A 16,457-nucleotide genomic window follows, 5' to 3' on the forward strand; every position below is an offset into this window, starting at 1 on the left:
TAGCGAATATAAATGTGTATGCACATTTAATCATAAGTTTCTAAACACATGAAGCAAAATTCACAAATACGTAATAAAAATTCGTAACTTTATTTATACTGGAAATTTTATTTCCAGTTAAAATTGGAAAACATACATTCACAAGTGATAAAATCTATAAAAACGACCCCTTATAATTGTATCAAGAAAGTAACAGGACTTGTATAAACAAACTATAAAACGTTAGTCAGAACTAAAAAGTCATGTCAGTGCTTTTGGATTAGAAGACAATGTGCTTTCATTTTCACGGGAAGGAATCAAGGTGCTGTAACTACAATCAAAATGTCGATGTGATATTTCTGATTGAAAACAAAACTGATAGCAGAATATCTTTTCTTCTTAAGTATTCATGATGAAGGGGATAAAGAGTCATGATGTCTATAATTTACGTTGAAGTGGCACAGTGAAAAAGAATCAGCAAAGAAAATACGATAAAATGTTAACAGTGCTTGAAAGCAGTATGAGTGTATATTTGAGCATAATTTCTACTTTTCTGTAAGTTTGAAATTTTTCTTATTAAAATAGAAAACATGTACTTACTAAGTAACAATTTCCATAAAATTTTTGGAAAGTAAATGAATGATGAAGATTTTAGCAGGTGTGTAGGATAAATTTCAACCTAGTTACAGTAATTATAACAGTATGAGCACAGCTCAGGATTAGCATTTAAATGGCTAAGGAGTCCAAAGAATTGTTCGAATTTATACAAAAGCATTAAATTCAACTCAGTGGAAAAATGAATTATTAGTTAAGTGGTATAGATAGATTCAACCTAAGAGGAAAAAATAGCTATAGTCATAAAAATGTAACTCCAGAACTGAGATCTAACAATAAAAATTAAAACTATATAAATACACAAAGGGAATTTTAAGTACTATTTATATTACTGTGAGGACAAGGGAGGCCTTCTTAAGCAAGACACAAAACCAGATTTGATAAAAACAAATGACAGATTTGGCCTCATGAAATTAAATTTATTCAAAAGAAAATCTGAATAAAAATTTTAAAGTCACCTCCAGAAAATATTTGTAACATATAACAGAGACATTTTTAATATACTTAAGAAAAATATAGAATGCATACTGATTTATAAAAAAGTAAGCAATTCAACAAAAATATGCAAAAGCGCTAGATAGACAGATACACAGAAGTAGAACAATAAATAGCCAACAAACGTGAGAAGACCACTAATGCAGTTAGCTGTCAGAGAATGGAAATTTAATGAGAAGTAGTTTTCACCCATATGGTAGGAGAAGTGTGAATTTCTACTGCCTTTCCAGAAGACGTAATATGTGTATACACTTCTAGCACCATATGCTATGCACTTTTTAAAGGACCAGTAGGTGAGATTATAGAGGGAAGAGTTTATTGCAGCATTATTTATAATGCAAAGTTCTAGAAACACCCGACTATCCATATGTAAAAAATTTAACAAGCCTGTATATAGTATTCCATACTACATGATGTTACATAACTCTAAAAAAAAGGAACGCATCTGGCATCATCGTGTTTTTGTTTAAAAAAATGAGAAAAAAGGTATTTGTGTATATATACTGTGTACATACACAGAGAGCTTTGAATAAACACAGAAACATGCATGGGATGATATTACACTAGGTGGTTGTTGGCACTGGACAGGAGAACAGCCCTACTCTGTTTCTTGTATACACCTGTGTATCTATGAATTGTTAAAACAGGCGTTACCCTTAAAATTACTGACTGTCAAAAATTACTTAATCATACGTAACTATACATTATACACCACTAACTTGGACATATATATCTATGCATTAAGCACCAAATATTTGCAATTATAAATTTTCTACGTTATAATTATTGTAATCATTTTGCTAAAAACATACGCAAAAAACTTGATACTAGTTACGTGACTGTTACATATAATCTAAGAATAAACATGTGCACGTGGGTTTCAGCAAGCAAAGGACACCTGATCACAGATGTGCCCCCCACTCTAATGACTCCCATAAGAAGAGGACTATGAACCACGCGCCTCTGTGCAGGCGTTGGAGTCACTATACACAACCTGCTGTGGGCACACCCGTCCCTGGGAGTGGCCAGAGGAGGACATGCTGGGAAGGGCTGTCAAGGCCCGTCGTGACACCGACCCCTGCCAGGCTGTGTGCGCAGACTGCCCTCAGTGAAAATAAGATGTCTTTGAATCGTTACCCTCCAAGAAGGGTCCCTTGATTGTGTCAGTTTAAGCTCCACACCATCTGGCCCTGCCGTCTGGAAAGCAGACTGAATCACAGACAGCATTACACCACACGCAGGTGTTCCTCTTGAGCAGGTGAGGTCTATTGCATGGCCGCAGTCACCTGTAAACCCGGGCTTTGTTTGGGGGCACCTGAGTGAGCTGCTTCTGAGAACCTGCAAACAGACTCTTCCAGAAGAAATGTTACGATTTGTACTTAACGGACCACAGAGGAGGCACCCTGACAAAGAGAAGAGACCGAGTTCAGCAAGACGAGAATGGAACCAGCAAACGAAGAGTATTCACAAACCTAGAGATCAATAAAGGCAGCAGCACTTAAGATGGACGTGGTCAGACCTGGAAGTAGCCACAGAAGGTTCCAGCAATAAAAGCAGGCTGTCACCACCCACAAACTGCCAGTGGACTGGGACCCAATCTGCTGACCGGAACTGCGAGGGACACACCGGACGTTTTTCTGACCCCGCAGGCGAGGCATGCCTGCTCAGAAAAGAAGGAATCGCCAATTTGGGCTGAGCCGTGAAAGGGTTAAGAGACCGCATTCCTTGTTCTGACTCCTCTCATGCCTGAAACAAACTTCTGATTGCCACTCAGCTTTCTACAGGGTTCCGACCACACAGAAGGTCAATATGCTGATGCTTATAACTAGAATGTACATGTGCAGAGCAACAAAATAGAATTCAATTCGAAATGGAATCCATCATATTAGCTTGATTAACAGGGTTTCAATTCTGGAAAATAAACCCATGTTCATTTGCTTCTGAGTCTGTGAGGCCCATGAGCACACCTGTGACTGGTGAATTCTGGAAACCTCTTATAAAATGACTTGCTTTAAAGCACCCACTCCCGTGTGACTCCTTTCGATTCCAATTCAGATTTTCATTACCCTCATAAGCCATCGTCAGCAATTTGGTCAAATAAAAATCTCCAAAGTCAGTATAAAGTTCGTATAAAACAACAACAAAAACTATATATACGTTTACATTTCTTCTTTCAAATATAAATGTATGCCAAAGTACGTTTCTGTTTTCCAATGTAAGTTTATTCCTGATAACAATTTCCAGGCTTCCAAACATGTAAAAATTGTGTTTACCTATGTGACTGATTATTGAGGTTCAGCGAGCCGGTCTGGTACATCTCCTCCAGCTGCTTCCTGTTCCCGAAGTACAGAGCAAGGTCAGTGGCAATGATGGCTTTGCGGATGATCTCCAGCACGTGCTCGTACTCGCTGGAGCTCAGGGTGGAGAAGATGTTGTGCCCTTCCAGCTGCAGGAAACACAAACACACAGCACCAGTCACAAGCACAGGCTCCGGGTGGACAGCAGTTTCTGTTACTTGAAATACAGAGCACGTCAGTGGCATGTGGCTCACAGGGGACACGTTTGGGGCGAACAAAGGAACTGTTGCAAAGCTAATGGAATTAAGGTCTCGGTGTCTCTTTACGCTCCGACAATGAAGCTACCACTTAAATGACCCACTTACACTGCAGTGACACCACTGATACCCCAAATCCCAGCAACTGAACTATATTCCTAGTTTTGGCGTATTTCTAGAAAGTAATTAAAGGGCTGGAAAATGCAAAATATTTAAGTAAAAGACTTTTCTTCTTAAACTAATTAAAAACACGAGTAATTTTTTATATTACACTGAAAATTAATGGGCTTAAAAAGTCATCTCTAACCTGTTCACGTCAGCAGGCCTAACGAAGACTGACTGACTTTATCCAAGAAGAAAATGTCCCACGACCACAAAATAAAGTATATTTAGGCAGATTAACCCCCCCACACACACGCACGCAGAGAACACGTCCCATGAAACACAAGTCATCAAGGTGCAGACACACACCATGCTGTCATCTCCCCTCGTAGGAGACACGACAGGGCAGATGCACCCGGAACAAGGCCCAGCAGTGGTCGTCTGGGTGCCATCGCCCAGAATCCTTCTTCTGCAGATGAACCGTTTACAGGCTTTTTACAGGAAGTCCTTCCTCTGAGAATTTTAAGGTTTTATTTGTAATTGAGATAAAAATGTGTTGTTCTTTGTTCAAACAAAAATAGTTGCAATAATTAAGGTGCATTAAATTTGTGGGTTCATTTCCTTTTCAGTGATTTCGTTAGTTATCAGAGTCCTACCCGTACCATACTGGTTTTTAATTGTTTTCACTTGTCTGAAGCTACAATTATTGGCTGTTAAAATACAGTAAAAATTTGAAATTATTAAAGTATATTGCTTTACAAAAGCAGCATCTCACTGAGACACTGTCTGCTTCCTATTACTTTGACATAAGTGGCTTGTGCATCATGTGTTTTCAATCATCAGAATCTTTCCATATTATTTACTCTTAAGGTTTTATAAATACTTAACTTTTCCTATGATCAATGCAGCAAATAGAGTTAGTTCTAGTTGGGTATTTTCCTGACAATAATGACAGTAAGGCCTTACATTCATAGGACGCTTTAAGTTTAGAAAGCACTTTCAAATATGTGATTTCACTTTCAGAGGATCAAATTTGAAGCCGTCTTCAGTATCTGTCTGAAATGGAGCATTTGCTGAAACATTACCAAGGTAAGGTTTTCCTTTGAGAGAAATCGCACTGCTTACATATCCCGGGCACTGCAGTAATTTTTAGTGACGCCACCTCATGTGAAGTAGCTTTCAGGGCTGTGACAGGGCCAGAGACCTGGGTGACAAGGGTGGGCTTCAGCTCCCCTCGAGGAGGAAGCTGTGCACGCTCCGAGTCCTGCGCGTGGGTGTGCATGGTGCTGGGCCTGAGTCGTGGGGCACAGGCCGCTTAGTGAGGAGCAGACAAGGGGAGGGTGCAGCACGGGGCAGTTCAAGCACTGGCGGAACCCGGTGTCCTTTCCAGTGTGCTCCAACCTCAACTCGCCACCGCCATATTGTAGAACGTCACAAGAAGGGGACCTCTGTCTGCCTGGCACTGTGAAAGCCGCTTTGCATCGCTCCGCTCCTCCCTCCAGCGGGGCACAGGCAGAGGCCTGTCACCTGTGCTCCCACCTCATTAGCGTTTGGAACTGCAGCATCTGCTTGGTGGCCACGCGAGCTCTGCTCCCGGCAGGCCGCTGGGACAGGAATCCCAGCTACAGGCTTTGTCCTGTATCACCAAAAAGCCCTTCAGCAGCAGTGCGCAGAAATAGTCTAGCGTGCTACCGAGTGTTTCAAATCTCTCTGAAATAGGGACATCTTGGCCTGGGCTCTATAGATTCTCTTGGGGTCTACAGAGTTACAAACTGACGACAATTACATATAAAGACGGTGCCAAAAAATGTCTACACATCTTAAGAAAGGAAAAAAAATTTTTAAATTGTAATACTCAATATATACCGATAACAAAAGATGAATACAAGTCATGTGTATACATTTTTTTGGCATCCCCGGTATACTGAGTGTGTGTCATTCATAACCACGTTTTCATCAGGTTCTAAAAAGTGTCCATGGTCTGAGACAAATTAAAAACCATTTTAAAGGATCTATATAGGAAGTCTGACAATGAAGTTGGCGAACTCATCCTAGAAGAAGTGCTATACACCTCACTGCTGAATATCACTAGGGTCACATTCCAAGTCCTCCCCTTCGGAAGCTATGCATCAATGCCAGCGCCTAGTCCACCCTTCAAAGCAATTTTGGGACTCTTTTTCTGGAATGGCCATCAGAGCTGTCATCGTATTACCCTTGATGTCCTGAATGTCATCCAAATGTCTTCCTTTCAATATTTCCTTTCTTTTTGGGTAAAGAAAGAAGTCATTGGGGGCCAGATCAGGTGAGTAGGGAGGGTGTTCCAATACAGGTATTTGTTTACTGTCTAAAAACTCCCTCACAGACAGTGCAGTGTGAGCTAGAGCATTGTTGTGATGCAAGAGCCATGAATTAGTGGTGAAAAGTTCAGGTTGTGTAACTTTTTAACTTTTCAGCACTTCCAAATAGTAAACTTGGTTAACTATCTATCCAGTTGGTACAAATTCATAATGAATAATCCCTCTGATATCCACAAAGGTTAGCAATGTCATTGCAACAAGTTCGCCAACTTAATTTTTCGACCTGGTATTCTGCTGGCTACTTCAGGTTTATTACTTCTTTTACTAGTTTATAACATCACAGGAAACTAGGTGGAAAAAGTTCAGGAGAGGACGTTTCTAACAGAAAGTTGTAACCAGGACCATTTTCTGGGATCCTTTAATGTTTTACAAGAGTAAAGGGAATGAAGGAATAAACAATACACTGCCCCTTTCCCTTCAAGAAACTCTAGAACATACAAGTATTCATCAGCATTTTGCTATGAAAACACAAGACAATAAAAAAGATAAAGAAGCCAAATATGGTGGATACACAGCTTAAAATAGTTTTAAAGCTCCGATTTCACATTAGTTAACATAATAAAACGCCATAAAGCAGTGTAATACTTTTATACTCAGTTGATAAATTTATTATAGCTACTAGCCCAGCGTACGTTGTTTGAAGTTCACATTTATTCAAGGCCGTTGATTCCATTTTATGAACCGAGCATGAAACGACAAGCACTGCATGCCCCGAATGTTCCAGAACCCAGAACGCCTGAGCCGCATGCAGCCGACTCCTCTCCGCGGAAGCAGCTGGGCGCTTCGTGCAGAGGCTCTGAGCCCTCACGTCTGCGAAGCCTCGGCCAAGGTGAGCAGCGCCGGAGCGGAGGCAGAAGGCCCAGGGCTGGCTGCGGGGGCCCGGGCGCCCCAGGGGCGAGGGCCGAGGGCCTGAGCGCCGCCCGCCTGGAGGAGCCCGTTCTCACCGCAGCCACCTGGCCCCACCACGCAGCGCGGGACACGGGCCTGTGGGGAGCAGATACTTCGTCTGCAGTCTCGCTCTGTGGAAGGGGAGCAGCGGCTTCGTACCTACTGCATCCAAGGCCCTGAACGGCCCAAGTTCACCGGGAAGGGGCTCAGGTTTAGTGGGCGACACGCGAGACCGGCCTGAGCCGAGAGGAGGGCTGCGAGCCCCACGGGGACGCATGCGCGCTAGGGGAAGCCGGACACGCAGGAGCCCCGGGGCCCGGGGTTGGGAGGGCATTTCACGGTGGCCAGACTCACTGCTGAGCAGAGAAACAGCGAGCATTAAAGTAAAGGCGCTTTAACACAAGGCCTAGGACGCAGCTGCAGTGTCATCGGGAAAGTAATCAGGGGCCACTGACGACTTTGGGTGAGGGGTGCGGTGACCAGGTCTGCGTGTTGGGACGATCGCTCGGCAGCCATGTGGGCTGCACGTGGTCAGGAGGGAGGACACGCTGGTCATCTCCGGGAAGCTTTGCGAGTGTTCTTAACCACACAGAATTCCCCCAAAGCCTACCCTGCTTCGCTCCATAGGAGAGTCTCAGGGAAGGGCCTGGGAGCTCGCTTTCAACACCTGCCTGCCAAGCCGTTCAGGCCTCACGCGGCCACCCTGTCCCCGCTGGGCTATGAATCACCAGCGCAGCAAGTCACAGGCAGGGGCGCAGTCATTCAGGGGTTCTGGGGCAAAAGGCGTCCAGCCGCCAGGAAGGGCATCACCTACACACGGCAGCGGTGCCCTTACAGACACGTAAGGCTCCAGGGCACCTTCCAGTGTCTGTCACCTACTGCAGGAAAGCGCCAACCGAGCACGCTCACTATTCTGCTTGTAAAATGGGAATAAATAATACCGTGTCACAGGATACTACAAAAACAAAAACAGGGACTGTGCAAAATTCTTCAGGTTCTGGTTTATAGTAAGTCCCTAGGAAGAGACGGCATGGTGATGATGATGGTGGTGACAACCATGACGACACAATCCACCCGTGTAGCTTTTGCTCTCAGACTTCAGGGAGAGAGCAAAGCAACAGTTGCCCGGAAGTGAATCTTGTGGCCCCAGACCATTTCTATGCAGAACACATCTGCAGAAAAGGGCAGATGGAAGCCACCCTTGTGTCGCACGCTGGGTTAGTATTTAGTAAAGGCAGCGTGAAACCTAAGTACAGCAGTGTGGTTGTAAGTGCACAGACAACAGTAGTTCTGCCAAGGGCAGACAAGTTGGAAGAACACTAGCTGTGTCACAGAAATGTCAGTGCTATTAAAAGTAATGAAAGTGTCACGGGATCCCAACATGTGGGGTATAAAGATAACTTTCTGAACATATTTCAAAAGCCCTGGGTAATTCAAGATTAATGGAATATCGAGAAAATTTTCTTAATAATGAGAATAATCATTCCTAATAGTCTGTTTTCTAAAATTTTGACTTTTGAGTACTTAACATGGGATATTCACAGAAGGCATACGACAGAAAAAGGGTAGCTTCAATATTCAAAAGTCACTGACATCTCCTAAGGAAAGACAATAAATGGATTTAATATTCTGACATTAATGGCTCTATCAAATCACTGAAAATATGTAGGTAAAATTTAGTAAGAAAACAGCGCTTACCTGTTTTCTTGATGGAACTGTCCACGCAGATAATCTGCTCACCTGAAGTCACTCCCCTTCCCTTCTCCTACTGAGCCAACTAAGCCCTTGGTCCCAAGGGCGCGTATCGACTCCCTTTCCCCTACAGAACACCTGTATTTGCAGTCTCCACCTCGGCACACACTGTTCGGGGAGCTCTGGGTTCTCTAACTGTCACACGTCTGCCTCCAGGTGACCACCTCTGCCCACACTGGCAGAACCAGTGACACACTTGCCATTGTGGGGACGAGGGAGGTGAGCCACTCCCTCACATGGCTCCTGAGAGGAAAACTAACCCAAACTGGAAAGCTCCATGCCATGGGGACAACCAGATATGTGTGCGTTCAGGGGGCTCGAGGCCATGCCCAAGGGGCACCCTGCTGCCCTCGCTCTGTCGTAAGATCACCTCACTGGGGGACTCAGCCTGAGCTGAGCCTTAGTGGTGAGGAGAAGATCACACAGAAGGCAGCAGAGAATTACACAGAGGGAATCTAGACAATGGCACAGCACTGAGAACAGCCTGGAACTAGAAAGGTACAGCAGACACAGTAGTGCTGGACCAGACAGACCATTCATAAAATATGCACGTTAAGCGAGAAACAGTTTATTCTTGAGGCCTTGGAACCACTGATGACTGTCAACCAGAAGCTACATGTTCAGACATGTATTTGGAAGATGGACTCGAGAGGCACAGCCTTGGAGAGATGGCGATCAGTGAGGGCAAAAGGCAGTCAAATGGACAGAACGTGACGGAGACTGAATCTGGGACAGCCTTGGGGCTGTAGTGGCCAAGGGGCCAGCTCAGCACTGCCCCCTCCAGGTGGGAACACCCTCTCCCTTGAAGGCGGCCATCACACAGCCATGGGCGCCAGGGGCCGTCGTCACCAGGAAAACAGCCCAGATGCCTAGAAGGAAAGGGGCTGGGCAGCAGCCCAGAGAAAGATAAGACGCACTTGTCTTTTCTCGATGGTCTGTCTCCTTACTCCTTTCATGACATAACTCAGCCCAGCGCTCACTCAACAAGGACTGCCCCCTGCGTCCTTCTCACTGTGACCAAATCCACACCCTCACTGCCTCCCGGTACATGAACAGGTGTGTGTGTGTGTGTGTGTGTGTGTGTGTGTGTGTGTGTGTGTGTGTGTTAGCCTACAGTAAGCTTTTCAAGTGTGTTCCTTACTACGGTATTTCCCAGAAAATAAGACCTAACCAGAAAATGAGCCCTAGCATGATTTTTCAGGATGACATCCCCTGAACATAAGCCCTAACACACCTTCTGGAGCAAACCTTAATATAAGACCAGGTCTTATTTTCGGGGAAACACACTATTAGGTGTGTTTCCTCACTGCCCATTGATGCTGCTTTGCCAGCCAGTGAGCTCCTCACACCCCCTCCGGATGCCCAGATTGTCCAGGAGGCAACAGTGCCCGCCACAGCGCGAGTCAGCACGTGGGTTAAAAAGTGAGTCTCGGGTGTCTTGACAAAACATAAACCTGGCAGGGCTTGATGACTGGGTATGGGGGCGGGAGAGGCTCAGGGAAGGGAAACGAGGACTGGAAGGCCACCAATCCTGTGGCTGGGTGAATGAGGTCACCGCAGGAGACGCAGAGTACTAAGCACAATTTTGACCCCACCGAACGCCAGTTGACACGGTTGGAAACAGAAGTCATACTGCCGCTTGGCTGAAACTCAGAGTGAGAGCCACAGCCTGTTAGAGGTGTCGCAACCCCCGGGGGGGGGGGGACCAGGCAGAGCTCTGGACCCTCCTGACCTTCATCACTCCAGACCCCGGAGGGCGGGGGCTTGTGGTCATTTTGTCACCACAGCCCAGGGGCCTACAGCAGGTGTTGGCAGCTGGGAAGTGCTCAGTAAGTAGCTTTGCTATTGAATCGACTTTCAAGGGGCAGTTAGATGGAGCTGAGAAGAAATGCTCTGAGACGTAGCATGAGCATAAATGCAAAATCAGCTCAGAGTATAGAAATTTCTAGGAAAGGACGGAAGCCTTTCCTGAATACTCCTGCCCATGGATACGGAGCTATCTGCTATGGCCTCAGGATACTTCCCTTGTCACAGCTCACACAGGAGGTTTTGGTCAGTCCTAGGTATGGATTCAGTTTCCAACTGGTGGGCTTTTCACCTGAATCCACAACCATACCCAGCCCTTCCTCCCAGCTTCCTGTTCTTATACTCTGTTGGGTACCATCCCTTCTCTCGTTTTAGATGCCAGCATCTCACTTAACCTTCACTTACTGCTATGAGTTCCGCTTACTATATTCTGACCATTTCAGGGACTCTGCCTCAGTAACCTGGAACCCCACACTGCTGAGGGTTTGCTGAAGATGACACAAGCCATTCTGAAGTGCACTGCTGTTGGCACATGACGGGTCCCTCCCCACCCCACCCGCTCTGCGTCACTGCTGCGTCACCTGCTTTATGTTTTATCCTCCTTCCTTTACAGACAGCCTCACACGATGAGTAAGGTCACAGTAGACATAAACTGTCATGAAGTTCTCTTTCCCTATTTATAAAAGGCATGTGTTACATATATTTTGTGTATATACAGAGGGTGCCAAAAAATGTATACACATTTTAAGAAAGGAGAAAACTGTATTAAAATTGTAATACTCACTATATACCGATAACACAAGATGAATACAAGTCATGTGTGTACATCTTTTTGGCACCCCCGGTATACATGTATGTACAGATACACACATATGCACATGGCCACACATGCCTTTCATCCTGCTTAAGTTCCAGGAACGTATGTATCTGTTTATCCATCCATACGTACATGTCCATGTCGTTAAAAAAAAAAAAAGGAAGAACAGGTGTCAAGGGAACATGAGGAAAGTTGATTACATACTGCTTTCTGGAATAGAACCAGCGTGTGAGCAAGTGAAAGGAACGTCCATCTACTTGGTGGACACGGTTAGGAAACAGCGGCACTCGAGTTAGACCTGACACACGTTTCACTCTCACCCAGCAGGTAATAGAATAGCTCATAGGCTTCAGTAAGTTCCTCATTCACCTGCTCAGTCTGGTCCTACGGACACGGGACGTGAACAGGTAAATTTGGCTGGGTTTGGACACGTCTGCATGTGTATTAGCCACCTGTGGGTGGGACAGTCAGGAAGAAGCTGATGGGAGGGAAAGCCCTGGGCTACACAGCAGAGAACAGTGCACCGAGTGGCAAGCGTCTTTCTGCTTCGCAGCTTCCTCTGGCGCCCCCTGCTGAAGTCTCTGCCCCCCAAAATTCAAACTCCTCCCTTAGACACATAATCCTGCTCTGGGCACCAATACTGCCAGGAAGACACCGGCTCCACCAATCTGAGGTCAAAACCAGGAAACATTTTAAAACTCCTCTGTGAGAAGAATCCAGCCTCTCTGAGGGGACGGCGACCTTGCTGAGTTTGAGGAAGAAGGTTTGAAGTGAGGGAGGAGCAGTGATGTGAGGCCTGTTGCTGACTAGTTCAACCATCAAGGTCATCTTAAAGGCAATAAAGTAAAGACCAAAACACAGGGAAGGAAAAAATAAAAGACTGCAATGGACTTAAAACCTTGAATTTGCCTAACTTTCAAGACTAACTGTTCAATGCATTCTGGTTCAAGGTTATGACAGCCCCTACATATTACACTAAATGTTGTGACACAAACTTTGCCTTAGGGTATCACGGACTGAAAAGTTAAACGCGATTGAGAAACAGATCCGAAATCTTCATAAGGATTCTTTATCGGAAAATCACAGTGCCTAATGGTGAGTGTGCACACACGTTGCTGGGATGAGCTGTCCCTGCTGTTGCCAGAAGCCGTCAGAACGTCAGAATACCCCCTTACTGATGGAGCCTTGCAGTCTCCTCAGGGGCCCGGGGCAGGCCTGGCTGTCTCACCTGCAGGATGGACACGGTCTGGGAGAAGTGGTGCTGCTCCATAGTGGACGTGGAGTAGAGGGCAGCCAGCGGGTGATCGAACTTCTGCAGGTAGCTGTTACTGAAGCCCCGGTGGTCCAGGTCATGACAGAGACATGCGATCAGCAGCCCTTTGCGCTTGAAAACAAGATGGTGCACAGGTGTTCAAAACCTAGCAACAGGACCCGAGGAGACGTGCAGCGAGCGTGCTGTTCCTGCCACACTGACGTCTGCCATTAACACGGCAACATTCTGGGAACCTTTGAAATTCCCAATTATCTAACTTGCTTTTAACCTCTTTCTTTCTCTGCTTATGAACTTGAGAGTCTAATTACTCTGGAGTTTTCCTGCTCAACTCTGGGAAAAGGGGAGGCAGTATCAAATTAAAGGAAATGTTCCAAAGAATTACAGAGAAAGCCAAGGCACACAAGGAGAAGACCGTTTCAGTCCCTCATGCAGTGTTAAATTGTAATGTTATTATTATTATAATGAATGAATATAACAGCAAATCGTATAGCATGTGCAAACGACAATTCTGAGCAAAAGAAAAAGCAGAAGAGGCTGAAGGGAATTAGTGGGAGGCAGGCCAAGCACTAAAGATCAGGGCCGAGACCTGGAGGGTCAGGGGTCAGAGGCCAGCAGGCCGTGAAGAGGGAGGTGGAAGCAGAGCAGGTAGCTGGGAGAAGAGCGTGGACAGTGAGTGGGTGGAGCACGAGCTGCAGGTGAGCCTGCTCTGAGGGTCAGTGGTCAGCGAGGCACCAGGGCTGCTGGGAGAGGAAGACAAGAATGGCAGGGGAGGGGCGGTGGGAGATGCTGTGTGGACCAGGGAACGATGACAGGACACGTTCTTTATCACAGAGACCACAGCTCCCCTGTCTACACGGGCAGCTGTCCAGGACACCGGTTTCACAGCAGAGGAGGGCGGGGATTAGCATGAGGGCTCTCACGGGGGGAGGGGACATGCTTGGTGGTCAGGATGGCCCGGACCTGGGGTCTACATGGCTGGGGCCCAGCGCTGGGCCAGGGGCTGGAGGACCGGGTTCGACAGTCGTGCATGAAGCACAAGGCCGTCACCGAGTCCTCTAAGTCTGCGAGATGGACAGCTTTCAGTAGGTGGCGAGCCTGTGTATGTAAATTCAGGGCCATCAGAGGAACACCCCAGAGCTGCTCGCTTCCGTAAGCGACAGGCGCTCACACAGGCACTCAGGTCCTAATTTGCACCCGATGTCCTGGGCTCGCAAGTCAGTGGGCTGTGTCTGCACAGCCAGGACGTCGGGCAATGAGCCCAGCGCCCTTAGTTTACATCCCTTCAGAAGACTGCAGCTTTAAGAGGCAAGGAAGACTACAAAAATTACTGTTTCCTTGGTGAAGCTGGAATTTCTGTATCTACATTTCCTACACAAAACAATGTGACAAGCGCTTGGGTACAACAATCTTTAAAATGCGCTTCTGTTAACTTACTGAACCGAAATGCGTCCCAGAGCGTGTCACCTATCGTGTCCTGTATGTGCTGCAGACACAGCATGAACTCTGCCCCGTTCTCTGGGGCGGAAACCACCTCTGCGCACACCCACCTCCAGGTCAGTGAAGAGCCCGCGGTTGTTCTGCAGAATGGCGTACATGCAGTGTGCCACGGTGACCGCGTGCTTCCAGTTGTGATAGGGAACTCGTCTGTAGTTTTTCTTCACAGACATAATAAAGCGGCACAACTTCTCAAGGTCAAAGCTGTGTGGAAAAGAAGTGGTTACGACGACAGAAGGCAGAAGAGAATGAGCACATCCTAGGAGACGTGTGGCTCCGGTCCACACGTCCGCACGGCGCACGCTGGCAGCCGTGAAGATTCCGGGCGCACTGGAGCCCATCACCACCTCCCTTGTGTTTCTCTGGCCAGTGAAGAAGGGAAGCCTCTTTCCCAGCTTCTGCTCTGATGTATTAACTGGCCCAGCAGGGAGCAGGGACCAGAACCAGCGTGCGTGGCCCGCCACTAACTCCCCTCCCCTTCCTCACCTGGCGAGCATCTCCCAGGCCCACAGAGCTCAGCAGACACAGCAACACATTATCGTCCTGCTGAAGGGCATTTTGAACTAACATTTGCCAAAAAGCAAATTCAGATCACGAACTATAAATATATATATATATATGGCAAAAGAGTTTTCTAGGTAAGTGATTATCCTTTCAAAATGAATCCAAATTATTATGGTACTCAAGTTATTAAGTGGTAACTGACTATATTCTGACATGGTACATGAAAGAAATGACATATGTTTTTGTTATACAATATTGGTATTTTACATTATCATGTATTTATATTTATTTAAGTTCTTACCAATTATCTCAGTGGATTTAAGACAGCTTAAAACAAAAGCATGTCAATATAAAACAGGGCTCTTTGATATACCAAAGAGCTGAGAGTTAAAAAAACTTCTAAATATATGTAACTTATATTTTCTCCACTGATAATTTCCAAATGTCCTTGAAATACAAGGTGTGTCATTTTAAGAGTTCTAACTGGTCAAACTCTCAATTGCTATTTAAACAATAACTAAAGTTAGTCATCTTGTGTGTCCTTTGAAAACAGCAACTTGTATATGTCCCTGATAGATGTGAGAGAAGAGCTAGAATTCAATAGGAAAGGGGTGATGAATTAGTTCTAAAGAAACTAAGAGCCTCTATTAACCACTTAATGAGCACATGAGCAGAGAGAAGGAAAAGCACTTTGCACTTTAAGTCTGCGCCTTTCAGCTGAAGAAGAGCATATACAAAGTCATGACCAGCCTTTAGGAAGCCCAAGGTGAGAAGGGAAAAATGTGCAATGAGAGAGCATCATAATTAGATTTCTAATGGAATACTAGACTTTGAATCAGGACACTTGTTTTTGGTTGCTGTTTTTTTTTTTTTTCCACTTATTCTAACTGATATATTACATAAGTTGAGAGCTGATACAAAATGTATGCAAATATTCCAAAACATACTCTAAAATAGTATGTAATTATGCTGAGTAATAATCCCTGTCTTTTTCAGTTAAACAGCCTAACTGCTTTTAGCTTGTATTTTTATGATCACCTGGTTAGACATGTGGTTTTCAGCCAAGGGACAGCCATGTTGCCAGAGAGCTTGGCAGCTTCTGAGCGAAAGATGAAAAGCCTGTGGACCTGTCCAACAATCTTAGCCTTTTTTAATTTAAATATTTAGAAAAATATAATTTATAGAGATGTAGGATATTTTAAGATAACGATCAACCAAGAAAGTGGCAAGTGATATAGATCGGGGGAGGAAGAGGTTGTATCTCTCAATACTTTAAAAGGAGCTTTCAGATAATTCTCACCAGGATGTCCCACAGGACTGGTGGAGCATGTAGACAAAAATCCCAGGCCACATGTTTTCAAAAGGACCGATGTCAAAGTGGAATCTGAAATGAAAAGAAGGCAGAGCTTATTCCTAAATACAAGTAGTATGAACATAATAGGCAGAGACGATAATTGAACTTATTGTCTCTCCAGAAACTAAAAGGACACAGTGAGTGCAGCCATCTCTTTTCTGCCTTCTCAGTCACATCTCTGTGGTATTTAAAGCTTTCCAGAAGGAAATTCCATAGTGCTTAGGAATTTTGTCCAATATTTAAGCCATTGCTTAATTTTCTATTAACCATCTGTAAAACAGGATGTTGTGGTTTTTACTAGAACAATGAAAATGTATAAAAGAATATATTATGAATATTACACATATAGGATACAACTCATAGATAAGGGGGAAAAATCTTATGGAAAAATTTTTTTAGAGTTAAAAATTATCCTATCTCCTGTTTAAATCAGAGAAAAATTTCATAACTATAAACATCCAAAGACA

General features: G+C 45.1%; 1 protein-coding gene across 7 annotated transcripts in view; it reads right to left on the minus strand.

The window, feature by feature from the left end:
* Positions 1-16,457, minus strand: part of PDE10A (phosphodiesterase 10A) — a 475,662-nt gene that overhangs the window by 26,585 nt on the left and 432,620 nt on the right. For all 7 annotated transcript variants that reach the window (XM_074333807.1, XM_074333806.1, XM_074333805.1 and 4 more), the window contains 4 exons: positions 15,937-16,020; positions 14,186-14,336; positions 12,594-12,749; positions 3,363-3,535 (listed from right to left, as the gene is read on the minus strand). In XM_074333807.1, the coding sequence (XP_074189908.1) occupies positions 3,363-3,535; positions 12,594-12,749; positions 14,186-14,336; positions 15,937-16,020 (564 nt within the window). The remainder of the gene's footprint in view (positions 1-3,362; positions 3,536-12,593; positions 12,750-14,185; positions 14,337-15,936; positions 16,021-16,457) is intronic.

Source organism: Rhinolophus sinicus, linkage group LG05, assembly GCF_036562045.2.
Source record: "Rhinolophus sinicus isolate RSC01 linkage group LG05, ASM3656204v1, whole genome shotgun sequence".
NCBI lineage: Eukaryota > Metazoa > Chordata > Mammalia > Chiroptera > Rhinolophidae > Rhinolophus > Rhinolophus sinicus.